The sequence below is a fragment of the Vipera berus genome (assembly GCF_964194415.1).
Source record: "Vipera berus genome assembly, chromosome: 6".
In the NCBI taxonomy this organism is placed as follows: domain Eukaryota; kingdom Metazoa; phylum Chordata; class Lepidosauria; order Squamata; family Viperidae; genus Vipera; species Vipera berus.
Genome location: NC_138208.1, coordinates 2,437,686 through 2,454,991, shown reverse-complemented (window position 1 = coordinate 2,454,991; position 17,306 = coordinate 2,437,686). Strand labels below are relative to the sequence as shown.

At 43.6% G+C, this 17,306-nt stretch overlaps 1 protein-coding gene across 3 annotated transcripts in view; it reads left to right on the top strand.

The window, feature by feature from the left end:
* Nucleotides 1-17,306, top strand: part of NTF3 (neurotrophin 3) — a 59,452-nt gene that overhangs the window by 15,816 nt on the left and 26,330 nt on the right. Inside the window, exon 2 of one of the 3 annotated variants that reach the window (XM_081331348.1) lies at nt 15,332-15,558. In XM_081331348.1, the coding sequence (XP_081187474.1) occupies nt 15,332-15,558 (227 nt within the window). Of the gene's footprint in view, nt 1-15,202; nt 15,559-17,306 lie in introns of those variants that run through there. The other 2 variants (XM_081331347.1, XM_081331349.1) reach the window with 2 other exon arrangements.

Below are 17,306 nucleotides of genomic sequence, written 5' to 3'. Positions count from 1 at the left end.
TCTTCTTTAGAGAGACAAATGGCCTTGAAAGTGCATTCCTACTCTTCCCTCCTCCCAACTTTAAACTAAAGCAATACACAAGTTTAACATATGAAATAGCTACTTCTTCATCTCTTGTCAAGCAATAACATTCGATGTTAGCAGCGGTTGACACATGGGGTCACAAAGAGTCAGACATGACTTACAGACCCAACGAACAACAATGACAGATTTTAGGTCAAGAGTGCTAAATCCCTGCCGCTTTTATGTTGGGGCAATCAGAGTGTTCTGAAGCTGTGCTGGAGTTCTCCAAAACTGGGGTGTGGGGGCCGCCCCTTATCTTGCTGCTTTGCACCTTTTATCCCAACTGGCACCCCCACCCCACCCCCATCCCGATAAATAGGCTGAAATTCCTTGTTTTAATTTCCCCAACTCCTCAAAATGCCACCCTCCATATTGGACTGAAAATGTTATCCCCACATAGGCTGGTGCTGTCCCCCCCAAACTGCTCTTAGAGACCCCAAGGGGAGGGGAAAGGGCGTAGAAAGTGGCCTGCTTCTGAACATGCATGATATGGAGTGTTCACCTTGCAGCATTGTTTAAGAAGGCCCAGCAGAGATTGTGTTTCTTGAGACTTCTCAGGAAACAGCAGCTGAATGGAAAGCTACCGGTGACCTTCGACCCTTGCTCCATAGATAATTCTAGCCCATTGCACTTGTGTGTGGTTTGCCAACTGCACACTGGCGGATAGGAAAGTGCTGCAGAAGGTCATCACCATCGCCCGGAGGATTATTGGCTGCCCTCTCCTCTTCCCCCTGGACGAACTGTACGGTTCCCACCCTCTTAGGAAAGCTCAAAATATTCTGAAAGAGTCATCTCATCCCAGACATTTTTTTTGAACTATTACTATCTGGCAGATGGTACAGAAGAATAAAAACAAAGACAAATAGGCTGAAAAAGAGTTTTTTTTTTATCCCAGAGCTGTAACCAGTGGTGGGATTCAGCCGGTTCGCACTAGTTCGGCAGAACCGGTAGCTAATCTTTCGTTGCCCAGGCCCAGCATGGACTTCTGGAAGCGGCATCCACGCAGAGAACTGGTTGTTCACCTATTTGAATCCCACCACCGGCTGTAACCCTGTTAAATACTGCCATATAGTGCAATATTAGGGGAAGCTCAAAGGTGAATAGATTGTGAAGGGTGTGTGCATGTAATGCACGTTCTTACTTGTGGTTTTTACTTGTGTGTGTAGTGTGCGCTGTGGACAGCACTTAAATTCTGTTGCGAGATACATAATGACAATAAAGATAGTCTATTCTGTATGGCTGGAAGCTGCTTTTTCCAACCATCCAAGCGTCCATTGTAACCGATGACTTTTCCATGGAGTGGAAGGGGGATCGGCCCCATCGCCTGCCTGGTCCAGCCCCCAGAAAATGCCTCACCTTGGTTTAATCAAAGGGAGCCCCCCCCTTCCATAAGCTTCCGTACAGCTCCATGAATCTCCCCCTCCATGTGTTTTAAGGTTCTTAATTGCACAGGCAAAAAGGCCCTCGGTGAACATTCGGAAAGCGTGTTTGAAGTGCCAGGATTTTAAGACCAGAAAAATGGCGGATCTCTTTTTCCAATTAAAAACTGTGTAAAGATTGCACGTACACACACGGCCTCGGTCTGCGTGAGGAGAGAGGAAGGGTGGCTGAGAGGTGCAAAGAAGGACGTGCCTTGGTGTACGGATTAGGATAATATATAATACAATATCGACATAGCAGATGTCAAGGGTTTGGGTGGTCATTCTGAAAACAGCTTGGCAAGACATGTCAGCATTACAATTCTCGTAATTTTGGAAGCCTTGGCAGCAATTGCCACAGCTTACTCCTTCCTTCCTTCCTTCCTTCCTTCCTTCCTTCCTCCCTCCCTCCCTCCCTCCCTCCCTCCCTTCATCCCTTCCCTTCCCTTCCCTTCCCTTCCCTTCCCTTCCCTTCCCTTCCTTTCCCTCCCTCCCTCTCTGCCTGCCTCTGTCTTCCTGCCTTCCATCTTCCTTTCATCTCCTTTCTTTACTTCCCTATCACATTTTCCTTTCTTTCTCCTTTCCCTTCCCTTTTTATTTTGGTTCTCATAGTATCTTCCTTCCTTCCTTCCTTCCTTCCTTCCTTCCTTCCTTCCTTCCTTCCTTCCTTCCTTCCTTCCTTCCTTCCTTCCTTCCTTCCTTCCTGCTTCAGTCATTAATTGGCTTAATTTAACATCTGTACATAGCCATCATTTTTTCAGCTGCAGTACTTCAGTATTTACAACCGAGGGGTTTTTCCACCTGTAAGGATTAACTAAGGGACGCGGTGGCTCAGTGGGTTAGGACGCTGAGCTTGTCGATCAGAAGGTCGGCAGTTTGGCGGGTCGAATACAGAGTGCCGCGTAACAGAGTGAGCGCCTGTTACTTGTCCCAGCTTCTGCCAACCTAGCAGTTGGAAAGCACGTAAAAATGCAAGTAGAAAAATAGGGACCACTCCGGTGGGAAGGTAACAGCGTTCTGTGCGCCTTTGGCGTCTAGTCTTGCCGGCCACATGACCACGGAGACGTCCTCGGACAAGCGCTGGCTCTTCGGCTTTGAAACGGAGATGAGCACCGGCCCCTAGAGTCGGAAACGACTAGCACGCATGTGCGGGGGAACCTTTACCTTTAAGGATTAACTAACACTTTAAAAGAAATAGTCTTGCGTGCAAAAGAGGAAAGATCAAGCAGATCTACTCTGATTAACAGAGGAATCCTGTATATCTGTAGAACGTTGGAAAAATATTTTTGCAAGCGTATGTGAAACAGTTTTCCGTAAGAATATCCAGTGTGTTCCAGTTTATTTGAAACAGAGGACTATGGTGCTTGATTTATTACAGGATAAACAGAGGAGGGGAAAAGTGCAGGTTTCCAGACACAGAGATGACTCGACCTTATTAAAGACATTTTAAGGAGTACTAACAAAAAGGTAGTATTCGCCAATGCATACTCTTTGTCCCCCCTGGAATTTATATTTAATAGAGAGCTTAATTAACACATTTATTGGAAGGACATCAGGGATCGTCCATCTCTATCTAAGTGGAAATTCACTTCTTTTCTTCCAAAAAAACTTTGCCCATGCTTACGTAGTCCCGAGTTGAGCAGCCCATGCCCGTTTCTTGATTTGTGGCCTGAATTGAGGCTTCCATCCTCAACGACTTCATCGCTAAGGTCCATCGCCCAGGAGGTGAGAAAAATCCTTGGATTCTCCTTGGACCATCTCAGCCAACTTCGGCACCGTGTTGCGTGGCCAAGTCTCTTCTTTTGCTTTCTTTCCCCGGGGAAAACTTGGATGATGGGAGGTGTCGTGCTTGCCACAAACCAGACGGCCCACAAAAGTTCTTTCGAATGTGCCTTTATTTTGCCTTTGGGTACAAAGGCGTGGGCCGCCCCTCTTGTAAGCAACAAACGGGATAAACCGACTAAAGCAGGGGTCTTCACACTTGGCCCTTTTATGACTTGTGGACTTCAACTCCCAGAATTCCTCAGCCAGACAAGCTGGCTGAGGAATTCTGGGAATTGAAGTCCACAAGTCATAAAAGGGCCAAGTTTGAAGACCCCTGGACTAAAGAGTAATGCAGACTAGAATTGACGTCTCAGGTTTTACACGTGTTTTCTGCCCTTCGCCTCTGTCTTGTCTCCTGGCTGGTTGTTGACTGCTCCCTTCCTTCTCTTGCCGTCTGCTGGAGGAATTCCGTTCCCTTAAGTCCTCATCTGTTCCAGATTAACAGCTTCCCTTCCCTTTTGGTGCCCGATGTTTTTCTCATTCTTGAGAGGCTTCATTGTCTTGCTGTAAAAAAATGTTTGGCTGCAAACTTTGAACAGCTTTCTCGGGATGGCACTGAAATTTGGGCGAAGACAAGCAGAGAGGCATGTTTTAAGAGAAGGGGGGGGGAAAACAGCTCGGAAAGGTATCTTTGGCAGCATAAGAAAAAGTCCTCCGCTGGGCTATAGTAGCCACAACTAAGCCCCCAAATTTCTGTCGCCAACCGAGACCGTTGTTAGGTGAGTTTTGCCCCATTTTGCGACCCTCCATGCCACAGCTGTTAAGTAAGTCACAGCAGTGGTTAAGTTAGTGCAGGGGTAGGCAACCCTGGCTCTTTTATGACTCGTGGACTTCAACTCCCAGAATTCCTGAGCCAGCCATGCTGAGGGAAAAGGGAGAGGCTTCCAAGCTGAGCCATGCTGGCTGAGGAATTCTGGGAGTTGAAGTCCACGAGTCATGAAGGGGCCATAGTTCCGCCATGCTGGCTCAGGAATTCTGGGGGTTGAAGTCCATGAGTCATGAAGGGGCCATAGTTCCGCCATGCTGGCTGAGGAATTCTGGGAGTTGAAGTCCACGAGTCATGAAAGAGCCAAGGTTGCCTACCCCTAAGTTAGTGGCATCCCGGGTGACTTTGCTTGTGAGAGGTTTGCAAAAGGGGATCACATGATTTATGGCACTGCAACTGTCACAAGTACACGCCAGTTGCCAAGCGTTTGAATGTTGAGCCCGTGACCATGGAGATGCTGCAACAGTCGCAAGTGGGAAAAGAAGTCGCAAGTCACATTTTTTGCCACCATGGCGATTTTGAATGGTCACTAAACGAACTGTTGTTAAGTCGAGGACTACCTGTAGAGCTGTGACTAGCCTTGTTGCATTGTTAGTGAGATGGTAACCAGATTCACACACCCCTTCATAGCAATTAATCAATGGGATAGTTGGCCTCCTGGGGTTGTGGGTGCTCCATCACAGGAGGTTTTCAAAAATTATAATAAATAATAATAATAATAATATATAATATAATATAATATAATATAATATAATATAATATAATATAATATAATATAATATAATATAATATAATATAGTATAGTATAGTATTGTAGAGTAGAGTAGAGTAGAGTAGAGCAGAGTAGAATAGAAAATATGGAATGGAATGGAATATAGAGTAGAGTACAGTAGAGTAGAATAGAGTAGAGTAGAATAGAATAGAATAGAATAGAATAGAATAGAATAGAATAGAATAGAATAGACTTGCTTAAATTTGATAAAGCTTCTGTTCTGAATGTGTAGTGTTAATTTTGCCATTTGCTGCATGCAACTTGATTTCCTAGTCTAATTTTGTTAGCAAAGAGTTTCTCTTCCAATATTGAGCCAAATTGATCCTTGTAGCTGTCAGTGTACATCATGAAAGATTATGATATTTCCCTTTAAGTGTTCTCGGACAATTCCTAATTTTAAAAACAAGGTTTCAATTCAAACTTTGCTTTCAGAATGTTTTGAAGAACGCTGTATTTCTTTCCTGTGGTTTTGAGCTATTTTACACAGCTGTCACATAGGATAGGCTGCATCACAGCATCATCAGTATTTACTACACAATGTATTAATTTCTTTTAAATCATTGATGTGACTATACAGTGTCTATAAAACATTTTATGTTTCTCTTGAGTTATTGGGTGGGAGAAATTTTATTGATTCCCCCCCCCCCCCCGCCAAATCATGCTTCCTATTGTTAATTGTTTTCGTCAACATTTTGCAGCCACTTTATCATATATATTTTTAACTTGTTCTGTCTCTGTGTCATATTTTCATAGTAATGTGCCTTTATGAGCCTGTGTGCCATCTATCCGAGTAGGTGGTCTTGGATCTGTCTAAGTGTTTTGAATTTGCCTTATTCTTAAGATCACTTTTTGCTCTTCCAGCAACTTGTAAATTCATTAACCCTGCTAGATTTCGAACTTGAGCAGATAATTCTGGCTGTCTCTTCGGTCTGTTTCTGGAGACTTGGATGTACCCCAGTGAGACATTTTTCGATGGGTTTTTGGGCCAATCCGTAAACTGTTTAGCAGACCTGCCCCACCCTTCCATTTGAAGCAAATTTTTAGGATGTTGGTGAAACAAGGATTTGTTTTGAAGGAAGAGTGTTCATGTCTCCTCAACCACTTCCTTTGATTTTCTCCCCCCCCCCTTTTTTTTTAAATAGCTACACCAGAATGAAGGTGGCTGGCCTAGGCAGGTCCCCTGTGCTCCCTTCGGTCTGTTTTCACAAAAGTGAAATTCCCTGGTTATCCCAAAGATGCTTTTTTTTTTTTCACGAGGCCACTGGACTTCCTTATTTTTTTTCCTTTGAAGACGTTTGTTTTGCTTCTCATCCAAGATGCTTCTTCAGCTCTGACGCTCAAAGAAAAACAAGAAAGTCCGGTGGCCTCGTGAAAAAAAAGCATCTTTGGGATAACTATGACCTGGAGGACTGAGAATCTCCATAGACAAATTCCCTGGTTGTTTTCCACTTTCCCCGTCCTCATTCTTTACTCACTGTCTAATTTCATCTGGTGCAACTGGTTTTGCCTTTCAGTTTTGGTCACCACAATGTAAAAAAGATGTTGAGACTCTGGAAAGAGTGCAGAGAAGGGCAACAAAGATGATCAGGGGACCGGAGGCTAAAACGTAGAAAGAACGGTTGCTGGAATTGGGTATGTCTAGTTTAATGAAGAGAAAGACCAGGGGTGACATGATAGCAGTCTTCCAGTATCTCAGGGGCTGCCCCAAAGAAGAGGGAGTCAAGCTGTTCTCCCAAAGCGCCTGAAGGCAGGACAAGAAGCAACGGATGGAAACTCACCAAGGAGAGAAGCAACCTAGAACTAATTAGAAACTTCCTGACAGTTAGAACAATTAACCACTGGAACAACCTGCCTCCAGAAGCAGTGAATGCTCCAACACTGGGAGTTTTTAAGAAGAGACTGGACAGCCATTTGTCTGAAATGGTATAGGGTTTCCTGCCTGAGCAGTGGGTTGGACTAGATGACCTCCAAGGTCCCTTCCAACTCTGTTATTCTATTCTATTCTATTCTATTCTATTCTATTCTATTCTATTCTATTCTATTCTATTCTATTCTATTCTATTCTATTCTATTCTATTCTATTCTATTCTATTCTATTCCTTATTCTTTCTCTATTCTATTCTATTCTATTCTATTCTATTCTATTCTATTCTATTCTATTCTATTCTATTCTATTCTATTCTATTCTATTCTATTCTATTCTATTCTATTCTATTCTATTCTATTCTATTCTATTCCTTTCCTTATTTTTTCCTTATTCTATTCTATTCTATTCTATTCTATTCTATTCTATTCTATTCTATTCTATTCTATTCTATTCTATTCTATTCTATTCTATTCTATTCTATTCTATTCTTTACTGTTTGATTGTTATCTGTGTTGCCTAGTTCCTGGAATGGCTATTGTTTGCTTCTTGATTGTTAATCTAATGTTAATGTCAGCATTAAACTTTGCTTATCTTGGCTGTCAAGGAGGTGTTGAGGTCTTTGTGCAGGTAATAAGTTACGTATTTAGTATGACTACTTCTTCTGCAGAGGCCCCGTCTCCATCAACTTTCTGTTTGAAGATCACTCCTCTGGATTTACAAGATTTTTGGAGCCTGGAGATAGGATCCTCCAGGCTGGCTGTGGATCTCAATTTGTCTCAATTTGCGGCTTGTTGCAACCTCTTGGCCAACCAAAGAGACGTGGCCTGGTAGATTCTGGTTTTTCAGCCCAACTTGTACTTGGAGATAATCATATTTTTTCGGTGTTCCCCCAGTTTCTGCTACTACCCAGCACTCCACTCCCTTTGTAGGTTTTGAGGCATGACGTTTTCCCTGGCAAGATTAGAAAGCGTCTAATCTTTCTGAACTTGATTTGATTGATAGAGCTGTGGGGTTTTTTTGTCCAACTCTCACAGCTCAATCGCTCTTTTTCCAGGCTGGCTATTCGGAATCATGGTCCCCGTTTTCCTTGGAGGATTGTTCTTCCTGATGTGGATGTTCCTCAATCCTTTCAGGTAGTTCTTACTACCTGACCACACCTGAGCCCCACATCTCCATTTCTAAGCAACACAGTTGTTCAGTGAAATTGTTGCCCCATTTTATGACCTTTCTTGCCCAGTGGCGTAGCGTGGGGGGTGCAGGGGGGGCCGGCCGCACCAGGCGCAACATCTGGGGGGGGGCGCTCGCACTGAGCTGCTCAGGGAGCCCCAAGGGCTGCACAGAGTCGGCTTGGCTCCGCTCTCGAGCTTCTCTTTCTTGCAAAGCGAAACGAGTCCGGCAGGTGAGATGGGCGGCCACATAAACTGAATAAAATAAATAGAAGCGCCCAACTCTCCGCCCAGGCTCAGGCCGACCGCAAGCGCCCCGCAGGCGCCCTGGCAGGTTTGGCCGAGCGAAGACGGACCCGCTGGCCGGCCGGCCTAGCTTCGTGCGCATGCGTGGCTTTATTTAGCGGGGCTCACGTGCGAGCTTGAATGCAGCGGCTCTTGCAGGTCGGAGCCCCGCCCAGCCGCCCTCGAGAGGGACCCGGAAGCATCCCGCATGCGCGCGACTCTTCTTGGAAAGTCTACGCCGCTGCGGGGCGCGTCTTTTCAGCAGTGCCGTGACGTCACCGCCCGCCCGCCCCTCTATTTCCGCTTCCGGTTGCCTTGCCCCGCCCCGGGTGCTGACAACCCACGCTACGCCACTGTTCTTGCCCCAGTGGTTTAAAGAGAATCACTGCAGCTGGCATCTGCACGTTCTTGGAGAATTCCTCATTTTACCAACAAGGTCTCATTCAGTTCCAACGTTGCTTTCGAAATGTTTGGAAGAACACTGTATATCTCTTTCCTGAGCTTTTGAATTATTTCACACGGCTGTCCCCGTATCACCGCACCACCAGTGTTTATTGCACCATTTATTAATTTATTACTCTTTTTTTTAAAAAAAAAACACGGATGGGATTACACGGGGTCTGTGAAACGTTTTGTGTTTCTCTTGAGTTACTGTGTGGGAGAAAAGTTATTGATTTTTTTTTACACACGCGCACACACACATCATGCTTCCTGTTGCGGCACTGCAATCGGTTCTTCACAATTTTGCGACCGCTTTAAATCGCCTTTGTTAAGTGGATCGCTGCATTTAAGTTAGTAACCCGGTTGTGGTGCGAATCTGGATCCCCCTGTTGACTTTGCTTGACAAAGGGTCGCAAAAGGGGGAACGCGGGATCCCCTGGATGCTGCGTCCGTTATAAATGTGAGTCAGTTGCCAACTTTGATCACATGGCTTTGTTGCTCTTCTCTGCACTCTTTCTCACTGTGCAAGGAGATCTCAGTTGCATCACTATCCCAACTGGACTTTCTTGTTTTTCTTTGAAGACGTTTCTCTTCTCACCCCAGAAGCTTCCTCAGGTTCTGACTGGATGGTGGGGAGTGGAAGGATTTATACTCCTTGCAGACAGCTGGTCATTTGCCTTCTTTTCAGAGAGTAATTGAGGCCACTTGGAGGCTTATCTGTGTCCTCAGGGTCACCTGAGCGGTGCAAATAGGCCTTCCTGGAGGATGTTAAATCCTTCCATTCTCCCACCATCAGATCAGAACTGAAGAAGCTTCTTGGATGAGAAGCGAAACGTCTTTGAAGAAAAACAACAACATGAAAGTCCAGTTGCCTCCTGAAAAAGCATCTTTGGGACAACCATGACCTGGATTGACTGAGAATCTCCATAGAAAGTTGCGTCCAGAGATTCTCCGAGCCAAAGTAATCCAAGTCTTACTACATGCCAGAGATCTTATTGCGGTGTCCGTTGCACTCCCTCCTCTTGAATCCGGCTCATCCTGTCTTCACAAACAGGATGAACGAAAGAGGTGTTTGACCGAGTTACTTTTAAACGTCTTCTCCCCTTACCGCAAAGAAATCTACATTTGTGGGAATATCGGCAAGCTTTAGGAGGGAAACAGCCCCAAGTCATGAGGATCTCCTGTAAGAGTTTTTCAGTTATTCCACTCCTTTTTTGTGTGTGCAAGGAAAAGTTTATTTTTCTGTTCCAGCTGCATTTAATCCTCTGGGGATGCAGTTCTCGGATGACAGAAGGACTTCTGGAGCTATTTGTGACCACGTACCAAGATGGCAATGCTGCGGGAGATTGACTTAATTTCTACGTGTTTTATTAGACTCGAGCATAAATATTGACTCCATTGCCTCAATGAGAAACCACAGTCCCCTTCCTTGTCCCTGCTACATGTTAATATTTTATCTGAGGGATAATACCTTGGGCTCTTTCGCTCCATAAAACAATCCACAGTAAAGAGCGGCCCCCTGCAAATTTATGCCCATCGTAATTGTTTGGATACGTCCGCGTGCAAAAGTTCCGTTCCCTTTGAGGCACGTTAGCTTCAGAATTTATACAGTGCCACGTGAAAGTCCGGTGTACAGTCTGTTAAGTTTGACCACAATCTTGTTTTTTTTTAAATTTAATTTAATTTATAGAAGGCTAGAGAGCCCACATTGTAGCTAGCTTTCTTGACAGGGCTAGAAATGTGGCCGTTGGCTTCTTTAGATGTCACAGGAGCATCCAGTCACGCAGTTCCCCTATCTGCAAGCTAAATTTGGGCAGCCCGCCCGCCGGAGAGGACAGTAAAAGAGGACGGCTAAAATAAGAACTTGAGAAATTGTCGCCTCTAAAATGAAAGTCCCACCCAGACACTGTGGAAGATGGACAGTGAAAAACAAACTCAAAATAAAAGTCAACAAATTCCACTTGAAAGTAGCAAAAAGTGAAAGAGGGGTAATAAAAGCAGAGGTCGTCCTTGCCTTATGGCCATCCATGTAGTGACCAGCGTTTCAGCGGTACTGAAATAGGGGACTCGCGACTGTTTTTCCACCAAGTGGCAGCATCCCTGCGGTCAGGGGATCAAAATGTGGGCGCTTGGCAGCTGGCATGGATTACACAGCAATACTGCCCTGTTCACCGCCCTGAGTCCTTCGGGAGAAGGGCGGTATACAAATAAAATTAATAAATAATAAATAATAGCGATAGCACGTAGACTTATATACCGCTTCAGCCAGAGGAATTCTGGGAGTTGAAGTCCAGACAGAGAAACAATTCTCAGGCACTTTCAGGCAAACAGAACAGTTCCCACAATCAATCCGCGAGCAATCACATTCGGCTCTGAATGTTTCTTCAGCTCCCCCATTCATACCATTAGAATTACTTTTTTGCAATGTTCTCACATCAATAATAATAATAACAATAATAACAATAATAACAATAATAATAATAACAATAACAACAACAATAACAACAACAACAAAACAACAACAACAACAACAACAACAATAATAATAATAATAATAATAATAATAATAATAATAATAATAATAATAATAATAATAATAATAAATAGATACCTAGGATGCTGGCAGCAACCCGTGTCAACCATCAGCACCAGTCAATTTGAATGTTCAGTTGACTGAGGTTCATGTTTAATGAAATAATAATAATAATAATAATAATAATAATAATAATAATAATAATAATAATAATAATAATAATAATAATAATAATAATAAAGTTGGAAGGCACCTTGGAGGTCTTCTAGTCCAGGGGTCTTCAAACTTGGCCCTTTTTATGACTTGTGGAGTGTTCAGTTGACTGAGTTTCATGTTTTATGAATAAAAGTTTAATAATGATAATGATAATGATAATAAAAGTTGGAAGGGACCTTGGAGGTCATCTAGTCCAACCCCCTGCTCAGGCAGGAAACCCTATACCATTTCAGACAAAAGTCTGTCCGGTCTCTTCTTAAGAACTTCCAGTGTTGGAGCATTCACCGCTTCTGGAGGCAGGTTGTTCCACTGGTTAGTTGTTCTAACTGTCAGGAAGTTTCTCCTTAGTTCCAGGTTGCTTCTCTCCTTGGTTAATTTCCATCCGTTGCTTCTTCTCCTGCCTTCAGGCGCTTTGGAGAAGAGCTTGACTCCCTCTTCTTTGGGGCAGCCCCTGAGATACTGGAAGGCTGCTATCATGACCCCCCTGGTCCTTCTCTTCATTAAACTAGACATCCCCAATTCCTGCAACCGTAATGGCCTCTTTGAACACGTGGAAGGCATTTCAGTAGTCCCAATCTTGACATATCCTACCATTGCAAAAATCTTTCAACTATTCACTCCAAAATTCCTTTCCGTCTTGTCTCTTCCCAAATGAGTTCCTCGCTTTTATTTTTAATTCCAGTTCCGCTGCTGGGAGTTCCTTATTTAGCGCTCTTTTCCCATTTCCCAAACTGTTTTTTTTTTAAATTCCCATTAGGCTCCGTCTGCATTTCCATGCCTGTTTTGATCTTATCTCTTCTCTTTTTTTGACTATTGCAACGGTCTTTTTCTCTCCGTACGCATCTTTCGACATATTTCTCTTGTTCTAATTTTTGCAACAATCCTTTGTCTCATGTGCGTTTTTCTTATTCGCAGTCCCCTTCGCTTCCTCCTTCCATCAAAAGCAAGCGAGCGAGAATAGCACAAACCTTTAGATCTCTTGCCAGTACATAGGGAAAAAAACCCAATAAAAATATAGATGCGGAACACAGAATTAACAGAGTTGGAACGGGACCTTGGAGGTCTTCTAGTCCAACCCCTTGCTCAGATATAAGAACCTGTACCATTCTGGACAAATGGCTGTCCAGTCTCTTCTTAAAAACTTCCAGGGATGAAGCAGCCGCAACTTCTTGTGGCGAGCTGTTCCACCGGTTCGTTGTCCTTCCTGTTAGGAAGCTTCTCCTTAATTCCCGGTTGCTTCTCTCCCTGGCTAGTCTCCATCCATTCATTCTAGTGTTGTCTTCTGGTGCTTTGGGAAATAAATTGACCCCCATCCTCCTTGTGGCAGCCTCTTTGTTTGTTAGAAGGTCCCTAAAGGTGATCACATGACCCTGGGACACTGTGACCGTTATAAATATGAGCTGGTTGTCAAGCGTCCGAATTTCGTCCCTGTGAACGTGGGAATCCCGCAACAGTTATAAGTGGAAAAAAATCAGTCCTGACACTTTTTTTTTTGGTGCTGTTGTAATTTTGATCGGTCACTAAACAAAGGGGCTGTTAAGTCGGACTGTCTCTACACCTTTTATGATGCTCTTTCGGTGTCCTCAGGTGGACATTAACCACATTCTGGATTGGGCAAGGTTTATCTCCCAGGCGGCTGAGAAATTTTAATGATGGCCTGCCTCTTCTGCTCCTGACACTCAATTTGGAGAAAGCAAACATCTGGATTTATTGCTGCTATCTGGAAAGCAGGCTGTGGAATTCCAGACTTTAAAAAAAGAAAAGAAAAAAGGAAGCATTACATAACTCAGGCTTAATAGCAATCATATTTTACAAGACTTTGGATAGCTGTTTTGCATCCCTTTCCAAGTTGAGAGTAGCAGGAACCTTGTACTTTCCTGACTACATAGCGTTTGAGGTGAAGGAACTGTTGTGCCGCAAGAAGTCCTTAGGGAGAAGGGCGGCATATAATTTTTTATTTTTATTTATTATTATTATTATTATTATTATTATTATTATTATTATTATTATTATTATTATTATTATTATTATTAACAACAACAACAACAATAATGGTGACACAATTTGGGGGCTCTTACATGTCCTCAGGACCTGCTCTTAGAAGGTGTCCTACATGCCTTCCTGGCCTTGATTGGGACTGATCCGATGGGCTGTTTGAGTGTTGCGGTAGAGAAAGGCAGAATATAAATTAAGTGCCCACAGAGGCACTTAAGAAACACAGCAGACGTCTTTGACTTGAGGTCACTGAGCAGTAGTCTTTAACTTTCACCCAGTAGGATGTATCATGAGTATCTGGAGAGGAAGGTGTGTGGTCTCGGTCATCTGAATCCTCCAGTTGGGTTCTCGGTGTTTAGCATGAAAAATTTGGCACTGGAGTTTGTCTAATTTTTGGAAGCTGACGTAGCCATTCCAAATTGCGATTCTATATACTCCGAAATGAATTTAAGCAGAGCGGTTTCCCAGAAAAGTGTTAAGAGCTGGATCTGCCAATTGGCCTCGGGGGGGGGGGAAGGATGCCCAACCTAGAGGGCATTTGGGGGACCGAAGGTGCTCCCCCTGCCCTTTTAACTTTCTAAATGTTCCTTTTAACTCTTTTAAATCTGGTTTTAAACTTGTTTTTATCTACAGCTTTTATACTATTTTACTGTAAACTGCTCAGAGGCACATGAGTGTGATGGGCAGTATAGAAATTTGAGAGATGATGGATGAATGGATGGATGGGTGGGTAGACAGATAATGATAGATAGATAGATAGATAGATGGATCTATAGTAGATAGATAGACAGACAGACAGACAGACAGACAGACAGACAGATAGATAGATGATACTTAGGATGGATGGATAGATGATAGATAGATAGACAGATAGATAGATAGATGGATAGATGGATGGATGGATAGATAGATGAATAGATAGATAGATGATACTTAGGTAGGATGGATGGATGGATGGATAGATAGATTAGATAGATAGATAGATAGATAGATAGATAGATAGATAGATAGATAGATAGATAGATAGATAGATAGATAGATAGATGCATGTATGTATAGATGGATGAATGGATAGGTAGATAAATGGATGGATGGATGGATGGATAGATAGATAGATAGATAGATAGATAGATAGATAGATAGATAGATAGATAGATAGATGCATGTATGTATAGATGGATGGATGGATGGATAGGTAGATAAATGGATGGGTAGATAGATGGATAGATAGATGGATGGATGGATGGATGGATAGATGGATAGGTAAATAAATGGATAGATAGATAGATAGATAGATAGATAGATAGATAGATAGATAGATAGATAGATAAATAGATAGATAGAAACATGGATAGATGGATGGATAGATGGATGGATGGATGGATGGATGGATAGGTGAATAGATAGATAGATGATACTTACGTAGGATGGATGGATAGATGATAGATAGATAGATAAACAGACAGACAGAACAGGGCTTCTCTTTGTGATCCTGGTCAGAGGGCAGATGGAGTCAGAAAAAGGTCAAACCACCAGCAGCTCTTGGAACACAAACTAATATTTCAGGTGGCTCCAATTATTTTTTGTTAGGAGCGAGGGAAAGCGTTGTAGAGCCGAAGCTACCAGAGAAGAAACGCAAACGGAGAAATAGCAAAAGTATTTAGGGGTACCGTGAGCGTGCTGGGTGCTGTGGGTACCGTGGTGTCCTCTTCCTTTTCAACTGACGGACAACTTAATAAATAATGATGATGGGGGTGGTGGTGTTGGTGGAAGGGACCTGGGAGGTCATCTAGCCCAACCCCCTGCTCAGGCAGTAAGCCCTATACCCTATCTTGATCCAACAGAGAATTTATATTCCGCCTTTCTCTACCGCAACCCTGAAAGCCCATCTGTGAAGGAGTGAAAGGGAAATCAATTCGCTTTGGAGTTTGCAGGTGAGGGGGACTCCATGCCAATTCTCAGAGGGCTTTCTTTATTCCTTTTAGGAATTCAGACTCGGCTGCTCCAGGCTCTGTTCTTCATCTCCTCCTCCTCCTCCTCCTCTTCCTCCTCCTCCTCCTCCTCTCCTGCTTTTGGGAATTCCTCGCTGACTCCTCAATGCTGCAGAGTCACCTGGAGGCGAAGGAGGCAAAAGTCTCCCAATCAAATGCATGAAAGGCATTTTCTTAAGGGTCAGAAAAGGGACCAACACCCATCAGCCACCGCCTGCAAGGTAAGAGAGCCAGGCTTTAAAAGAAGCTGATTTTATACCCACAATGGAGACGCGTGGGGGGTGGGGGTGGGTGGGGTGGGAACAAAACAAAACAAAGACAAAACATAAAATAAACTCTCCATCTTGCAAGGAGGAAGAAGCAGCCAAATGGAGAATGACGGTCCTACCCAGGTGCTGGTGGGATTTGGGGGGACCCCCACCCCACCAAGCCCCCCCTCCCCTTGCCTGCCTGCCTGCCTTCTGATACTTTCCTGACATTTTGCGGCATCCTAGAAGATAAAAGAGCAGAGCTGGAAGGGACCCTGGAGGTCTTCTAGTCCAGCCCCCTGCTACAGCAGGAGAACCTACACCATTTCAGACAAGTGACTGTCTAGCCTCTTCTTAAAAATCTCCATTGATGGAGCGCCCACGATTTCTGGTGGCAAGCTGTTCCACTGGTTGATTGTCCTCACTGGTCAGGAAGTTCCTCCTTAATTCCAAGTTGTTTCTCTCTTTGATCAGTTTCCAACCGTTGTTTCTCGTCCTTCCCCCCTGGTGCTTTGGAGAATAATGTGACCCCCTCTTCTTAGTGGCAGCCCCTCAAATACCGGAAGACTGCTATCGTGTCACCCCTATTTCTTCTTTTCTTTAGACTAAACTAGACAGGTTGGCGAATACAGGCAATAAGTCACGTTTTCCTGAGTCCATTGTAACTTTGACGGTCGTTAAGTGAACAGTCATAACTTGAGGACTTCCTATATAAGATAAAATCATCTCTCTACCATAGATGTCCAGGATTAGCCTGCAACTCTGTCCAAATATAGGCACTTCCTCAACTCTAACGCCCTGTAACTTCAAGGTCTGGGTTGCAGCATAAATACTTGCGAAGCCGCTTACAAGACACGGCTGCTATAATTCCAATACCATTAGGGGTGGGGGGAAGTATAATTTAAAAGAATCTGCCACTTTGGGGTGGGGAGGTGGGGTGAAAGGCCACAAAATTAATCTTTGTGGGGCCTTTTCTGGGACTTTATTCCCTAAAGCTAGCAGAGCCAGGCCAGAAAGTAATTTAGACACTTAATTCTTCAGTAAGTTTCTCAAGTAAAAATAACTTTTTGGCAGCAGAGGATTGGCCGTCTGCAGGAGTTGCCGTTGAGGTCTTAACTCGCGCAGCCACACATTAAACAAAAGTTTTCTTCTGACTTACAATTCTCTAGAAAGAGAGCCCAGATGGTGGGCTCAAGAAGCAGACGTTTCAATTTCTCGCTGGATTCCAGACTTCTAAAGGCGTGGATTCGGTGGATAATTTTAAAAGACAGAACACCTGTTTGCTGGATTTAAGAAAAGAATGGGGTCCGTGAGCAACTGAGCTGAGGGATTCTTCCCTTCCCCCCCCCCTCATCTCTAGGGGCCACTTTCCTGTGTAATCTCATTTAACTGAGATGAAAGCTGCTTGGTAAATAAATACCAGCAGATTTTATGCCCCTTTAAAATAGAAACCAGCAGGCTTTATTTTAATGTTACCCTGCCACAAACCCTGTTTGGGGTTTTTTTAAATGTCTGTATATCTCTCTACCTCTCTCTATCTCTATCTCTATTTATCTCTATCTATCTGTCTATCATTTTTCTCTCTATTATCTATTTATCTTTCTATCTATTTATTTATTCTATCTATCTATTTATCTTTCTATCATTTCTCTCTTATTTCTTTCTTTATTCTCTTTCTATATCTATCTATCTATCTATCTATCTATCTATCTATCTATCTA